Source organism: Callithrix jacchus, chromosome 7 (genome assembly GCF_049354715.1).
Source record: "Callithrix jacchus isolate 240 chromosome 7, calJac240_pri, whole genome shotgun sequence".
NCBI lineage: Eukaryota > Metazoa > Chordata > Mammalia > Primates > Cebidae > Callithrix > Callithrix jacchus.
In genome coordinates, this window is record NC_133508.1 from 137614930 (window position 1) to 137630393 (window position 15464).

The window sequence follows — 15464 nt, forward strand, 5'->3', positions numbered from 1 at the left end:
TTCAAAAGGAAACTTTAGATTATAAATAGCATGGTACGTATAGAATATGAACACAGAAAGTTCATATGTAAGCCCTAAGCTGCTTATGATAAACACCTATAAAAGGAACAAAAACAAAACTTCCATATCATTTTACCCAGTAAAAGATGTAGGCTATAAGTAGAAAGTTGTTTAAGTAAAAAAAAAAAAAAAGATATTTATTAAAAAGAAATAATTTTAAAAATTGAAAAATAATAATAAAATAAAGATGTAGGCTACACAGCTGAGGCTATTATTATTCACACCATACAGAAATTAGGATCTTGGGCCAAGCAGAACTATAGCATCATCAGAAAGAATACCTAAAGAAATAAAGTATGACTTCCTAAATATTTTATTTTAAAATGCACAGTTTATTTATTTGCTTTGCCCAAGATAGCTGCATTCATTCATTACAGGGTCGGGGGAAGGTAAAAACAAATATCAAACAATTGTTACAAATCACAGAAAACAAACAGAAACTGGAAAATAAACACTGGTTACTAATTTGAGGTTTTAACCCATTACCTCAAGCACCCAAAAAAAGTAGACCTTTTAAAAATAAAGATTAAGGAGAGTTGGTGGAATTTAAGGGAAATGCCATCCCATAATGTTACCTAAACACTAAAAAGGAATCAGCAGAAGCAAAGAGAACAAAGCAGTACAGAACTTCGGTATTACAGCGCCACCCACTGGCTAGAAGTCCTCATAGCACATATGAGATGCAGCCATAAAATAGATGAATTATTGAAATAAGGAAGGTAACACTGATGATTCTGATTCAGTAGAGTATCAAAAATGTCTAACAAAACAGAACCAGACACGTTATTTTATTTCTACAAGTAAATAGAATATCTGTTAGATATGTTCACAAGGGTGAGTTTTATCAGTTTTGAAATCCAAGTCTATATATAGTCCCCAAATGCTATAAGGACTTACATTTTATAGCCAAAACCATTAACACATAAAATGCTATTTCATCTCCGCAGCTGAATACATAAATAGGGTATTTAAGTAAAAGATGCATACGTGAATGTCATTGCTAAAAAATAAATTATAATATTCATAATATAGTTAAATGCTGGTAAAACCTACAATGGCATCTGCCTCATTTCCACCTTTACTAGACAAGTAATGAAATACACTGAGCAAAGGATACGTCTGAAAAACGGTTTCTAAATAAACACAGACCACTCAGATAAACTAATAAAAATAAATTGTTTTTCTTTAAAATACAACAGCACCTTTGTCATCTAAAATATATTTACCTTAATATACCTCCTTTCTATCGTAGTGACATCTGATATGTTTTTCCAGATCACTGTTTTCTTGAATATCAACATTCTTATAATCTTGGCATGAAATATTTGAGAGTTACTTCTCCTGAAGTACAATCTTCCCTTTAAGACCCAGAATTACACGTAAGGCATGATATTAAGTTATAGTCTATATGACCCTCTTGAGTGTTGAACAGCTGGACTTCAGAATTCCTCTTCAGACATGACCCTAGTCTTCCAAGTGAAGATTCACAAATATGCTCCAGGCAGTCAGCACAGGCTTCAAGTTTCTTTGGTTTGATGATAATTACCACCTGGCCTGCAAAAGCCAAGGTCTTTGCTTGCTCATAGATGGTTGATTGCAGACAAAAATACAATGAGAAAAGTAACATTCCCACAGATATAAATTGCCAATACTGCCTTTTTAAAAGCATGACCCTGAAAGAAAATTGAGATATGAGAAAAAAAGAGTATTACCGTTAAGGCTTGTGTCAATGAAGAAGAACAGGACTTACCTCTGCTTCCGCTGCAGTAAATGACTGAAGGATCTGAATTCTGTCATCATCCAACATTTCAACTGTCAAGAATAAGAATTTAAGTTTATAAGGACAGTATTATGCAGGTAAATAAAATAAAAATAATTAAAAAAAAAAAACAAACCTGATTTGTACTGTTCACCAAAATTTCCAGGTAGAAATTCTCCATTCTAAGCTACTAATTATTGTGAACTTTCTGAACAATTAACCCTCTCACAAATAGGGACAATCTGGCAAGAGTACACCTTTGTTAAATAACTTAAAATATGCCTTCTTCTAGTCAATAAACTCTACCTCAAAGTCATAATGATCTAAGCTTTTTGGTTTTCTTAATTTTATTTTTTGATTGATAAAATACATATTTATGGTGTATAACATGATGCTTTGATATATGCATACATTATGAAATAGCTAAATCAAACTAATTAACATATGATAACTATCCAAGTTATAAGTATACATATATAAACAGAAGCCATCGGCCAGGCATGGTGGCTCACACCTGCAATCCCAGAACTCTGGAAGGAGGAGGTGGATGGATCACTTGAGCCCAGGAGTTTGAGATCAGCCTGGGCAACAAAGTGAAACCCCGTTTCTACAAAAAATTTAAAAACTTAGCCAGATGTACTGGCACATCCCTGTGATCCCAGCTACATGGGAGTCTGAAACAAGCGGATGGCTTAAGCCCTGGAGTTCAAGGCTGCAGTGAGCTATGATCACACCACTGCATTCCAGCCTGAGTGACGGAGTGAGACTCTGTCTCTGAAAACAAACAAAAATCAGTTAAGCCATAATTCAACAGTCATCAAAAGCCCCATGTATATAAGCCTATCAAGAATCAAAAGTAGCAGGACAGATATGTACTACTCAGCTCCTAAAGCCACCCTAGGCTCTCCTAAGTTCACAACATATATACTAGACAACAAAGAATTTTTGTTTTGAGAAGGCCACCTTCACTTATTTGGGGGGATGAAAACTAGGCAGGACACAAAGGACACTTAGCCTATAATCCAGGGTAGTTTAAAATGACACCCATTCCCTACTAATTTCTCCACTCCTAATGGTGGCTATAGGTATCGTGACCCTGCCTGGCACCAAAACAGACCTTGTCACTAAAGAGCAAAAGCAAAATCATTGCTTCCTATCTAGCTGGCTTGCTCCTAGCTCTATATATGCACATGGCAACCTAAGTGATAGTGCACATCCTCCATCTCAGGGTTCCCTCAGCTCTAGGCATTCAGAGTTCCCAGTCCATACTGGCTCTGGTCAGACCAGCAAAGTGAAAATACTTACAAGGAAGACTCCTTCCCTAAAACCTAAAACCTTTCCTTTGTATCTTACTCACAGCTTCTAATAGTTACAAATGTAACAAAACAAAGGGAGAAAACCTCTACAATTTCTACCACAGGCTGAGTAATCACAAACTTTTAGTGAGCTACCAATACAATAGCCATTACTTTCAGGAAACTCATTCTTTTCCAATAGTTTGTATAAAAGTGATTCTACATAACATGGTTTTTTAGAAGGTTACCTTTGCGAGAGAGCCGATAAGCATGTACCTCCAGAACAATCTCAGTCCCTACATGCCAGGCTACAAATCCAATCATTGCATAGGTTTTCTGTGAATCAGGAAGATTCAGTCCTGGTAAATCCATTCCCAGGAACATCGCTGCCACTACACAGGAGAAAAAAAGGTATATTCAAATGTAGTCCCATCAGGAGAGACAGTTGTGTGTTTGTGTATGTGTATTATCAAGTAAAACATACTAAAAGAGTTTGAAATGAATAAGATTAATATTTAAGATCAAATAGTTAATTTAGTCTTTTGAAAGAGAATTATAAGGCTAGATAGGGCAAGATGGGCAATTAATTATGAATTATCAATTTTTTGGGGGGTAGGGCATATTGCATAATAATGCTGGGGGGTTCGGGCTTCTAGTGAACCCATCACCCAAGTAGTGAACATTTTACCCAAAGAGTAGTGTTTCAACCCTTTCCCCCACTCCTCCCTCTCCTCCTTTGGAGTCCCCAGGGTCTACTGTTCCCATCTTTACGTCCATGTGTACTCATTGTTTAACTCCTGTTTATGAGTAAGAACATGTGGTATGTGGTTTTCTGTTTCTGCACTAATTCACATAGGGTAATCACTTCCAGCAGCATCCATGTTGCCACAAAAGACATGATTTCATTCTTTTTTATGGCTGCATAATCTACGAGTTGTTAAAAGAAATGCACCCACATTTTCCAGATTGTTTGAAGTCTGAAATGTATGAAAGGAGAAAAGTATAGAAACCATGGTTGATTGGGATCCCCTCCAACAAAGAATCCCATAGACTATGTTAGGGTATAGGGTGCCTACTTAGGCGTTTATTATACAAGGTATCAAAATATACTGCACAATCATTCTTGACTTTTGAAAAACACCCTACCCTGGAAGATACAAGCCCCGTGGAAAGGACCTGGAGATGGAGAGCTTGGACCCACCAACCCACCTCAACCCAATTCACAAATGACTCTCAATCAGAGCTACTCAAATGTCTGGCCATCAGCATAGCTTATTCTGCTGGCAAAGGCAAACGCTCAAATAAGTCTTAAAAGGAGAGTTTTAAAGTTATTTTAAAGACCTTAAACTTAAAACTGAAATAATGACTTAAATCATTACCTCTGGAAATTACTTTCTGAATTTCAATGTTTAAGGCTGATTTCTCCTCAACAACCAATTACTCCAATTACTAATGCATCTAAAAATCATTTAAGCCAAATTACAACTTGCAATATAAACAGCCAGCAATTATATATGAATAAGCAGCATCACAATATCTTACCTGCTATTATTCTAGCAGCTGTTCCCATACTCCAATGAGTCCAGTTAAACATTTGCCTTCTACCAAAATAAGGGAACCAGTCAGTATTCTTAAAAGCAATGGAACTATAATTAATTCCCAAGAGAATAAAAAGCATGTAATTTCCCTTATTGTCTGGGAATTAGATATCTGAAATGCATTTCAAAGTATTTCAAAGTAACTATAATTTATCACTGAATTTTATAAAATGCAAAATGTTTCCATTTGAAAAGGGATTAGTTTGCCAACTAATGATATCTACATTAAGAGAGCATTTATATAGAAAGGTTCTAAGTACCTTGGGTCATGCAAAGGTGGCCTGAAGACTGCCAGAAGAGGCTGAAGAACTGCCAAAGTCATCACAATACAGCCGAGGTATGGGTGGTAACCTGCATGCTAGACAAAGTTACATCACTTTCATGGCCTCAATCTCTCTCATCAGTTTAAATCCTCAAGTTAAAAAATATATGCACAGTTGTATTCTTAGTACTTTTCCATGGCTTGAAACATCCAATATTGATGATAATCATAGTAGACAACATTCACTGAGTATACACTTTGTACCGGGCACATACTTTAGACACACTAATTCTCACTACAATGTTTGACAACTGGTTATCAATATATCTCCGTTTTATAAATGGGGAAACTGAAACCCAGAGACATCAAGAACTTTGTCCAAGGCCACACAGTATGTAAGTGGTTGTGGTGGAATCCATGTACAGAATGCTACCTCTCCCCCATCAGGATAAGTTGGCACTAAAGTAGTTGCAGTTTTTTGCAAGCATTTTAATTCACAATTACTATTGCACCAACCTAATAAAATGGCCATCAACATCAGAACAGCCATCTGCAGCCCAGCTGGGGCTAGTTAGTGCCCCCATGTCAAAAGCAATCACCCCAACATATGGTAATAATTTGTTTAGCACTCTATGTTTCCCTGAACTGTGGGTTCTATATGACTCCCTGTAACCCTGAAGCTTAACAGAGTCTTAGTCACTCAATAAATGTTTGCTGATTCATTTATGAATCATAGTGAATAACCTATGTAGCCACTGTATTAAAAGCTTATCACCTCTATTCAAAATGAAGATCTAACCCAAGAATAAGCACTGACAGAGTATCACAATAGTTTCTGCTACATTCCTCCCTCAGTGATGTCATGTGCCTGCTCAGAACAGCAGACGGTTGGATTAGACCACTTTATACAACGATTTTTCATTTAAACACTTAAGAGAAGGGCTATGAAGACGCTCTAACCTATGACACATTTGGATAGAGGGATATTCCTGACTGTTGTCAGTGATGCCCAGGTTTGAGTAAGATATAAATCTGTGACCTAGAAACAGAGACATAGTGGTTTCTAAGCCATGGTAGGAAGTCCTTGTAAACAGGAACTAAAGACTAACAAAAAAACAATATGAAAACATTCTCAAACTACAGACTCAGTTATGCATGGGTAAAATTATAAACATGACTTTTGAGATATAAAGGGCCTCTAATAAAAAAATAAGATAAAACAGCAGCAGCAGCAACAAGAGCCTTACATGCGTTTAGAATGTGCTGGAAGCCATCCTAAGTATTTTCAGTTATTTTATTCCCAATCCTCACAGAAAGCCTACAAAACAGATACTATACCATCCCCATTTTACAGATGAGTAAACTGGTCATAGTTAAATAACTTGCCCAAGGCATCCCAGGTAATAAATCATGGTGCCAGGATTTGAATTCAGGAATCCAGTTTTAAAATAGTGCTCTTAGGCTTTGTTCTATCCTATTCGGAAACTGCAAAGGCTATAAACTACAAAATTACAAAATAAGTATTACCCTTGTCCCAAATGTCTTAATAAAATAAAGTTCTCATGTCTCAATTTATATCACAAAAATCTTCATAATTTTCTTAAAAAGATATGCTGACTGACCCTTAAACTGCCTAAAAAGCAGGAGGGAGATTTTCTAGTAATATCTGTGACCTCAGATGCATCAATCTTATCCCTGTGGCACCAGCCCAAGCTCTAAAATATGAAATTTTGGTATCAAATTCTCATTGGCTATAAAACTGGAATAGTGGCCGGGCGTGGTGGCTCAAGCCTATAATCCCAGCAGTTTGGGAGGCTGAGGCGGGTGGATCACGAGGTCAAGAGATCGAGACCATCCTGGTCAACATGGTGAAACCCCGTCTCTACTAAAAATACAACAAATTAGCTGGGCATGGTGGCTCATGTCTGTAATCCCAGCTACTCAGGAGGCTGAGGCAGGAGGAGAATTGCCTGAACCCAGGAGGCGGAGGTTGCGGTGAGCCGAGATCGCGCCATTGCACTCCAGCCTGGGAAACAAGAGCGAAACTCCGTCTCAAAAAAAAAAAAAAAACTGGAATAACAAAATGGAAGCACAGGCTCTGAATTCACATATGTCACTTATTCTCAATAAGACTTATTCATTCGTTCATTCACAAATATTTACTGAGTACCTTCTATGTACTTAAATCTGTTCTGGTATGTACCAGTGAACATACCAGTGAATATCCCAGCTCTGACAGAGCTGACATAGTAGTGTTAGAAGGGAGATCGAGAAAAAAATATGACAAAGTCAATTATGTGAAATGGCATAAAGTAAAGCGTATTATGGGGAAAAATATAAAGCAGGGCAGGGCTCTCTGAGAGGCTTCAACATAAGCGAAGACTTGGGAAGGTAAGGGAGTGATGGAAGTGTGTGCCAGGCAGAAAGAAGAAGCATGGCAAAGACTATAAAGCAGGACCATGCCTGGTATGTCTGCGTACCAGCCAGGAGGCCAGTACAGGAGATGCATTCAATGGAGAGGAAAAGGAAGTCAGTTCAGAGAATAACTGGGAGCCAGTCATGAAGGTCCCTGGAAGACATTTGGCTTTTACTCTGAGTAAAATTGAGAGACATTAGAAAAACCAGTTTGGGATACAAGAATGGCATGATCTGGTTTATATTTAAATATATATATAACTGTCTTCTTTGTTGAAAATAGATTGTTCATGGGCAAGGGTTGAAGTGGAGAAACCAGTGAAGTGGCTACTGCAATGGCCAGGCAAAAGATGATGGAGGCTCACACTCCTACAGTAGTATCTGATGACAGTGACAAGTGTTGGACTGACGATGTACTTTACAGATAGAGCCAATGGGATTCCCCAATGCATGAGACATGGGATGTGCAAGAGAACACAGTTAATGATAATTCCAAGGCTTTGATCTAGCAATACAATTCCATTAGCTACCATGGAGGTGGCAATGTGTGGAGCAGGCCTGGGAGAAAAGATTATCAGGAGTCCCATTTTGGACATGTGAAGTCTGACATCTTAGACATGCAAGTTGGGGTTCGGAATGCAATGTGAGCTAGATATGGGAGTCTCAAGCCACAGGGGAAGCCTGGACTGGAGATAAACATTTGGGAATATGCATCAGTTTCTTCATTTGTGACATGGGATTATTATTAATAACTACTACATCTAAAATTTAAAGATTTTTAAATGAAATATATACAGATGAGGCCTCACTATGTTGCCCAGGCTGGTCTTGAACTCGAGGGCTCAAGCAATCCTCCTGCCTCAGCCTCTCAAAGTGCTAGATAGCAGGTATGAACCACCAAACCCAGCCTGAGATTTAAGTTAGATAACACATATAAAGCACTTAGCACAGCTGGGTACAGAGTAGAAATGCAAATTATGTTAGCTTAGTGGTCATCACAGCACTATTAGAGAAAACCACTCACGTTGTTCATGATCCTTAAGCATCACACAATGAATTAGGCTACAGTGTGTATATAACTCATGATGCAGTCTAAAAATATATTTCATTGCTAAGTACTCTGTAGTAACATCCTCACCCTACCTCCAACTATGTGAAAGAGCCATCCAATGATTCAAAAGGGAAAGAGGGATTGATGCAGAAATATCTTTTTACCCATCATCTGAGAATAAAACAGCAATCTGTTTTGACATCAAAATGGATTTATATAAAAACGTCTTATTTAAGATACACTTACCCTACTCCAGCCTCCCCTGTATATAAACGGCATAACAAAAGCAATGCAGGTGAGGGCAGTTGTGGTGAACATGAGCATCCGATGCACCTGCAAGATGAAATGATAAATTCACAAGACACTTAACCATGTAAGAGAAAGGTGGTGTTACAATGGGGAAAATGGGGAAAAGACCGTAGGGTAAGTTTCACTGAAGGCAAGCATTTGATTGACATCTACAGTTTGCAGTTGAGTTAAAAAAAAAAAAAAAAAACAACTTAGTATACTATTAAACTTTTAAGAAAACCCTAAGCTGCCGTCCTCATCATTCAAAAGTGTTTGCCAAGACTTCACCTGCACAGAGCAGCAGGAATGGATATTTCACACACAGACCATATTTACTTGCCAAGTCCTTCATTTCCTTCCAAAGATATTTATTAAGCTCCATCAGCAAGCACAGTGCAATACCAGGTGCAATGAGATAGTAAGGAAACAAACAAACAAAAAATACTGTCTCCTGAGGAACTTCAGATGTAATTGAGTCAATAAGAGAAAAATATGTGAAATAAATAATTCATGATACAAATTAGGAGAACAATAAGTGTGAAAATGGCCACTGTTTATTGATTATGCCAGGATAACTGGTGCAGACAGAAACTATCTTGGGGAAAGCAGGAGGCACCCTGTGTATGCGTGTGTGAATGGATGGATGGATGGGTGGATAGATGGATGGATGGATGAAGACAGAGATAAAACTACCATGTGTATATACACACATCATCAGCATCATAAATTTAAAGGCAGTGGAGGATTTGAGTTGATGAAGGAAGACACAAAGAGTCTTCCAGCTGGAAATATCCACATGAGGAGATACAAGAGAGAGAGCACAAGAGCAAAAGCACGCAAGTGATAGCAAGAAAGCAGTTACCTGGAAGCAAAACCACAGGCAGAGAAGGAAAGGAGCAAGGCAAGCCATAAAGCAGTACTGAGAACAAATCAAACAGATTGGCCCTCCCAGGCAATAGTGAGAAATGAGGCTAGGTAAGGTAAACCTTACCATCTACAAATTTATATGAACATTAAGTGTCAAGGACACCCTCTTACAAAGTCAAAACTGTTCCAACAAGCAGTATTTTTTTGTACAGGTATGTACATTCTTTTTTTTCTTTTTTTTTTTTTGAGATGGAGTTTCGCTGTTCTTACCCAGGCTGGAGTGCAATGGCACAATCTCGGCTCACCGCAACCTCCGCCTTCTGGGTTCAAGCAATTATTCTGCCTCAGCCTCCTGAGTAGCTGGGACTACAGGCGCACACCAGCATGCCCAGCTAATTTTTGTATTTTTAGTAGAGACAGGGTTTCACCTTGTTGACCATGATGGTCTCAATCTCTTGACCTTGTGATCCACCCGCCTCAGCCTCCCAAAGTGCTGGGATTACAGGCGTGAGCAACCACGCCCGGTCTCTACAGGCATGTACATTCTAACTCAACATGAACTCATTGATTTTCCACTATATATGTAAATATCTATACTCTATGACCCATGAAAGACAAAGTTTGTTTTTCTTTGTTCTGAAGGATATTCATTGCCTCTTGCTATGTTCCTATTAGTAGACTGCCTTCCCAACCCACGGGAAGGAAGAACGCAAAAAAGAACACTTTCAGTTTCTCTTCCCACCGACACAGGAGGTAGATGATCCCAACTGGTGAAATAGAGATAATTTAACATTCAATGGCCCACAACCAGAGGAGAGACTGAAACACAGGAAGCACCCACTATTTCTTTCTTCAGCTCCCCCGCATTCCTTGGCCTGTCTTTACTCAGGGCAGTGCAGTGGATGAATGCTCTTCCAACATCTCCCTCTACAAACAGAGTATAAGTAAAAGTCATTGGGTCCCAAAGTCCGTGTTACAAAGGGACTCACATGGCCCTGACACATTCTTCAGGCCAGCCTGATTCTTCCTAAAACCGTCTGTATTCTTATCTCTATCAAGCATGTTGTGCCCACTCTCAACCGATCAGGAAACCAAAGGGAAAACGGAGGAGCCCAAACCTACAACTGCAGCCACTAAACACATACCCACATCGTATGTTTTCATGTTGCAATGTTCAAATACTATGAAAATTGCATGGAACTTTTTTTCCCTCACCTACCTGAAACCAAGCTGCTGCACCAAGGAAGAAAGCTCTTGACCAAACTGGTTTGAAGAAGCGGGCAACCAGGACTCCTATGCTAACAGTAGTCATCCATGCCACAAACATTAAGGCACCTGAAAGTGAGATAAATGCAATTAGCAGACAATCACAAACTAATCAGACTGTTGCTTAAATGACCAAGCCAAATGCTCAGAAAATACAAACAGCAGCGAAATACATTCAGCCAACGTAAGTACAACCTAAAAAGACACTATACATCATAGTTTTACTACCGTTATTCTTTCGAACAGCAAACACTTCTGTAGTTCCTGTGACGTGCTAGGCATTCTAAATGCTTTACATATACTCATTTAGTTGACCTTTACAACAATCCTATGATGTAGTTATAATTATTAGTCCAGTTTTGCTGAATAGGGAAACACATCCATAGGGAAATTAAGTAGCTCTTCCATGGTTACAGAGTCGGGCTACAAACCCTACCTGTTTCAGCAACTGTGCTCTTAACCACTATACTAATAACTGCCTGCCTGCAGTTATTTCAAAATCTTCTCATATCTCACTCCAAAAAACAACAAAAAAAATGGGCACATTATTTCTGAATCCAGTTACTACTAAACTGCAGCTACAGTATCAGTTGAAGCAAATCGACAACAATAAAGTTATTTTCACGTTTAACTGTGATGGCATTCATAAAAACTTCACTATAACGGATAACTCTGGAGAATATAAAGGGGATATCCCAAATAAGGAAAGTTTTCCCCAAAACTCTAATAGTTTAGAGTAGTTTAGTATACATTACACTATTCCCATGCTTTTAAACCCCATCCTTTTAACAAGAAGCCAGGCTGGTTTTCAAATGAAATCAATTTTCATCTGTAGAACCAGAGTATGGTAAGAGTCTTGGTTTTTTGTTTTTTATTTTTTGTGTTTTGGTTTTTTGGGGACAGAGTCTCACTCTGTTGCCCAGGCTGGAGTGCAATGATGCTATCTCAGCTCTCTGCAACCTCCGCCTTCTGAATTCAAGCAATTCTCCTGACTCAGCCTCCCAGGTAGCTGGGACTACAGGTATGCACCACCATGCCTGGCTAATTTTTGTATTTTAGTAGAGATGTGGTTTCACCATGTTGGCCAGGCTGGTCTTGAACTCCTGACATCAGGTGATTCACCCACATCAACCTCCCGAAGTGTTGGGATTACAGGTGTGAGCCACCGAGCCCGGCCTAGAGCCTTGTTTTTAGGATACTGTTCTTCCAACTTCATTCTATTCCTCATTTAGGTATTATCTATGAAGACTAAGTATAGCACTAAGTACTTTGTATGCTCTCAAATACTTGTACATTGATCAGTGCAACAACAAAATTGTACTTTTGAAATCAAACTACTGTTTTAATTAAACAATCAAAATCACAGGCCACTCTTTTATTAGTATTTATTTTAATGAACGGTAAAAATTAAGGTCTCATAAAAGTTAAATTAACCCAGTACTATTTGACCCTGGCTGCAGTTAGAAACAACTAGGATAGTTTTTCAAAATTATAAACGTTTTAAAACCTCCACTGGTGATTTTCATACATAGCCAAGGTTAAAACCACTAAATTAGCCCTAGTCTCCATTTTTAATGAAAATTAGCAAACGTTAAGCTAGATGATGCTTACCAACAGCTGTGTCAAAAATAATAATAGATGCTGCTGCCTGCAAGTGTTAGTGTTTAAACATAAAAGCTTTATAAAAGTTAGCTCAATTATGCCCACAACCATTCCTAATCCAGCCAGCACTGAGTTAGCAGGTAAGTGGATTCCACAAAGTAATAATAATACTACACATGTAACCTACCATGAACCTTCAGAAGACGTACAGAATGGGATCCTCCTATGTTCTTTGGAGAGTCTGTCACATCATATTTTTCATAGGTTATCAAAGGTTGCTGAGAGTGCTTGTAAATTCGACCTGCAAATTAAAAAAAAAAAAAAAAGAGAAATGACAAAGAATAATTACTTCTTCAAAAAAAAAAAACAACAGAAATGGAGACATGGGCAGGGCATAGCAACAAAATTTCTTAAGGTAATAAAAAATAAATTACATATCAGCAGAGATGCCATTCATATGCAAAAGCAGCATAAAGATATCTGCAAGGGGCCAGGCGCGGTGGCTCAAGCCTGTAATTCCAGCACTTTGGGAGGCCGAGGCAGGTGGATCACGAGGTTAAGAGATTGAAACCATCCTGGTCAACACGGTGAAACCCCGTCTCTACTAAAAATACAAAAAATTAGCTGGGCATGGTGGCGCGTGCCTGTAATCCCAGCTACTCGGGAGGCTGAGGCAGGAGAATTGCCTGAACCCAGGAGGTGGAGTTTGCGGTGAGCCGAGATCACGCCATTGCACTCCAGCCTGGGTAACAAGAGCGAAACTCCGTCTCAAAAAAAAAAAAAAAGGTATCTGCAAGGGCACACAGACTTCCTAAGGAAAGTTAAATACTGTAGCCAACCAAGAGATGAATTAAAATGAGAACTAGGAATGGAGAATGTCTGGTGAAAGAACTGGTGGCATAAAGAGACAAGTTAAACAATAAATTAAAACAATTACTGTTAATATGTTCACAAATCATTGAAAATGAAAAAAAAATTCTTGAAAGAGAATATGTATTTTTTAAAAATCTAGAATCCATTGACCACCACCTGCATATAAAATCCTGGAATAAACTAATTGAAATTGGGCTGGGGGAAAAAGAATGGTTGGAAGACAAAAGAAAGTATTTTATGATATGTTATTTCACACATGGTCAATTCGAACTGACTAACAAACCAAAATCCCAAATAGTAGTGACATAAGCAAATTGCGGATACATTAGTTATTATTGCCATTTATTGTGTACAAATTAAATCAGTGAATCTACAGAATTATTCTGAGTGTATGTAGATCTGTGTGTGTTCCTTCTAGGAATCTATCTTACCAACGATATATGTATAGGAATGTTAACAGCAATGTTTTCTATGCCAGCAAAAAACAAACGAACAAACAAACAAACTAAATATCCATCATCCCATCATCAGGAGAATGAGCAAATAAATTCTGGAACATACATATTTTTAGAATACTATGCTACATCAGAAAAAGACATTTAATATAACAAATATATGAAACTTTGTCTAAAACAAATTATAAATATTAGACCACAAACTACATCTCAATAATTTCCAAAAGGAAATGAAAGGATAAACGTCATCTTATCTGCCCAAAATGCCACAAAACTAAAAATTAACATCAAAAAACTAGGGGGGGGAAATGCCCCACCTAGATATTTATAAAACTACTTTTTAATAACCTTTTGTTTAAATAAAAAATTAAAAAACTAAAATTACATGTCTTCATCAACATGTATAATAATAAAGACACTTCATAACGAAACACGTGTGATGCAATCAAGGTACTATTCAAAAAATGTTTTTATCATCTTAAAAGCATTTCCTAACACACACACTCACACACACACACACACACACACGCACGCGCGCACGCAGAGTAATCCTTTCATTCAAGGTGCATCTAAAATAACAAAATATAACCTGGGAAACCAAAAAAGAATATCAATTAAAACTTAATTGATATTAAGAACTTAAGCTAGAGAGCCTAAAAATAAAAAAATTAAAAAAATCAATCCTCTAAAAGGATAATTAAAATCCCTTGAGTTTTTGGCAACTCTGACCACACAATGAAAGGAATCATCATAATATTAGAAATCTAAAGGGTAACATAGCTGCCAATATAGAAGACAATTTTGTATAAAAACACTATATACAACTTTAAAGTAGCCCAAAAACAATTCAAAATCTAAATGAAATGGATGAATTTGGGAAGAGAAATATGGAATTACAAAAAATTGGCCAAACTAGTAGTAACCATAGAGAGTAATAGCAATAGAAAAATCCTTTTTAATTAGTCAGATATCTTCATCTAACATCCAGCCTGTTACATGGGTGAGTTCTACCATATCACTAAAATTTTTCCTTAATTATTTTTTAATGTTATTTTTAATTTTCATTGAGATGGGGTCTCACTCTGTTTTCCAGATTGGAGTGCATTGTTGTAATCACAATTCATTCCAACCTTGACCTCCCAGTCTCCAGAGATCCTCCCACCCTCAGCCTCCCAAGTAGCTGGGACCACAGACGCACACCACCATGCCCAGCTAATTTTTGTATTTTTTGTGGAGATGGGGTTTTATCATGTTGCCCAGGCTGGTCTTTAACTTCTGGGATCAAGTGATCTGCCCACCTCGGCCTCTTAAAGTGCTTGGATTACAGTGTAAGCCACTGCGCCTCAGCAGTTAAAAATTCTTTTTTATTTAAACTCTTCTAGAGTTCACTCTATGAGTTTACTATAACCCTGAAATCAAAACTAGGCATGTGTACATTCACACAAGCACCCCACAAATTCACATACAATCCCCATACCATAAACCTAAATAACTTGTGAATATATGTGTAAAAAGCCTAAAGAAAATATTAGTAAATCAAATCCATTATATATTAAGAGAATAATAAGACATGACCAAGTAAAGCTTATCCCAGGAATGTGAGGATTGTTCACCATCCAGAAATCTACTAAAGTAATGATGAAATATCATCTCAATCACTGCCCAAAAGAAAT

At 37.7% G+C, this 15464-nt stretch overlaps 1 protein-coding gene across 19 annotated transcripts in view; it reads right to left on the reverse strand.

The window, feature by feature from the left end:
* Positions 1-371: 371 nt before the first annotated feature.
* FRRS1 (ferric chelate reductase 1) overlaps positions 372-15464 on the reverse strand; it is a 109614-nt gene continuing 94521 nt past the window's right edge. For all 19 annotated transcript variants that reach the window (XM_078332602.1, XM_078332589.1, XM_078332587.1 and 16 more), the window contains 8 exons: positions 12651-12764; positions 10815-10930; positions 8687-8773; positions 4973-5070; positions 4657-4715; positions 3363-3506; positions 1811-1872; positions 372-1733 (listed from right to left, as the gene is read on the reverse strand). In XM_078332602.1, coding sequence (XP_078188728.1) covers positions 1641-1733; positions 1811-1872; positions 3363-3506; positions 4657-4715; positions 4973-5070; positions 8687-8773; positions 10815-10930; positions 12651-12764 — 773 coding nt within the window. In that variant the 3' untranslated portion in view covers positions 372-1640. The remainder of the gene's footprint in view (positions 1734-1810; positions 1873-3362; positions 3507-4656; positions 4716-4972; positions 5071-8686; positions 8774-10814; positions 10931-12650; positions 12765-15464) is intronic.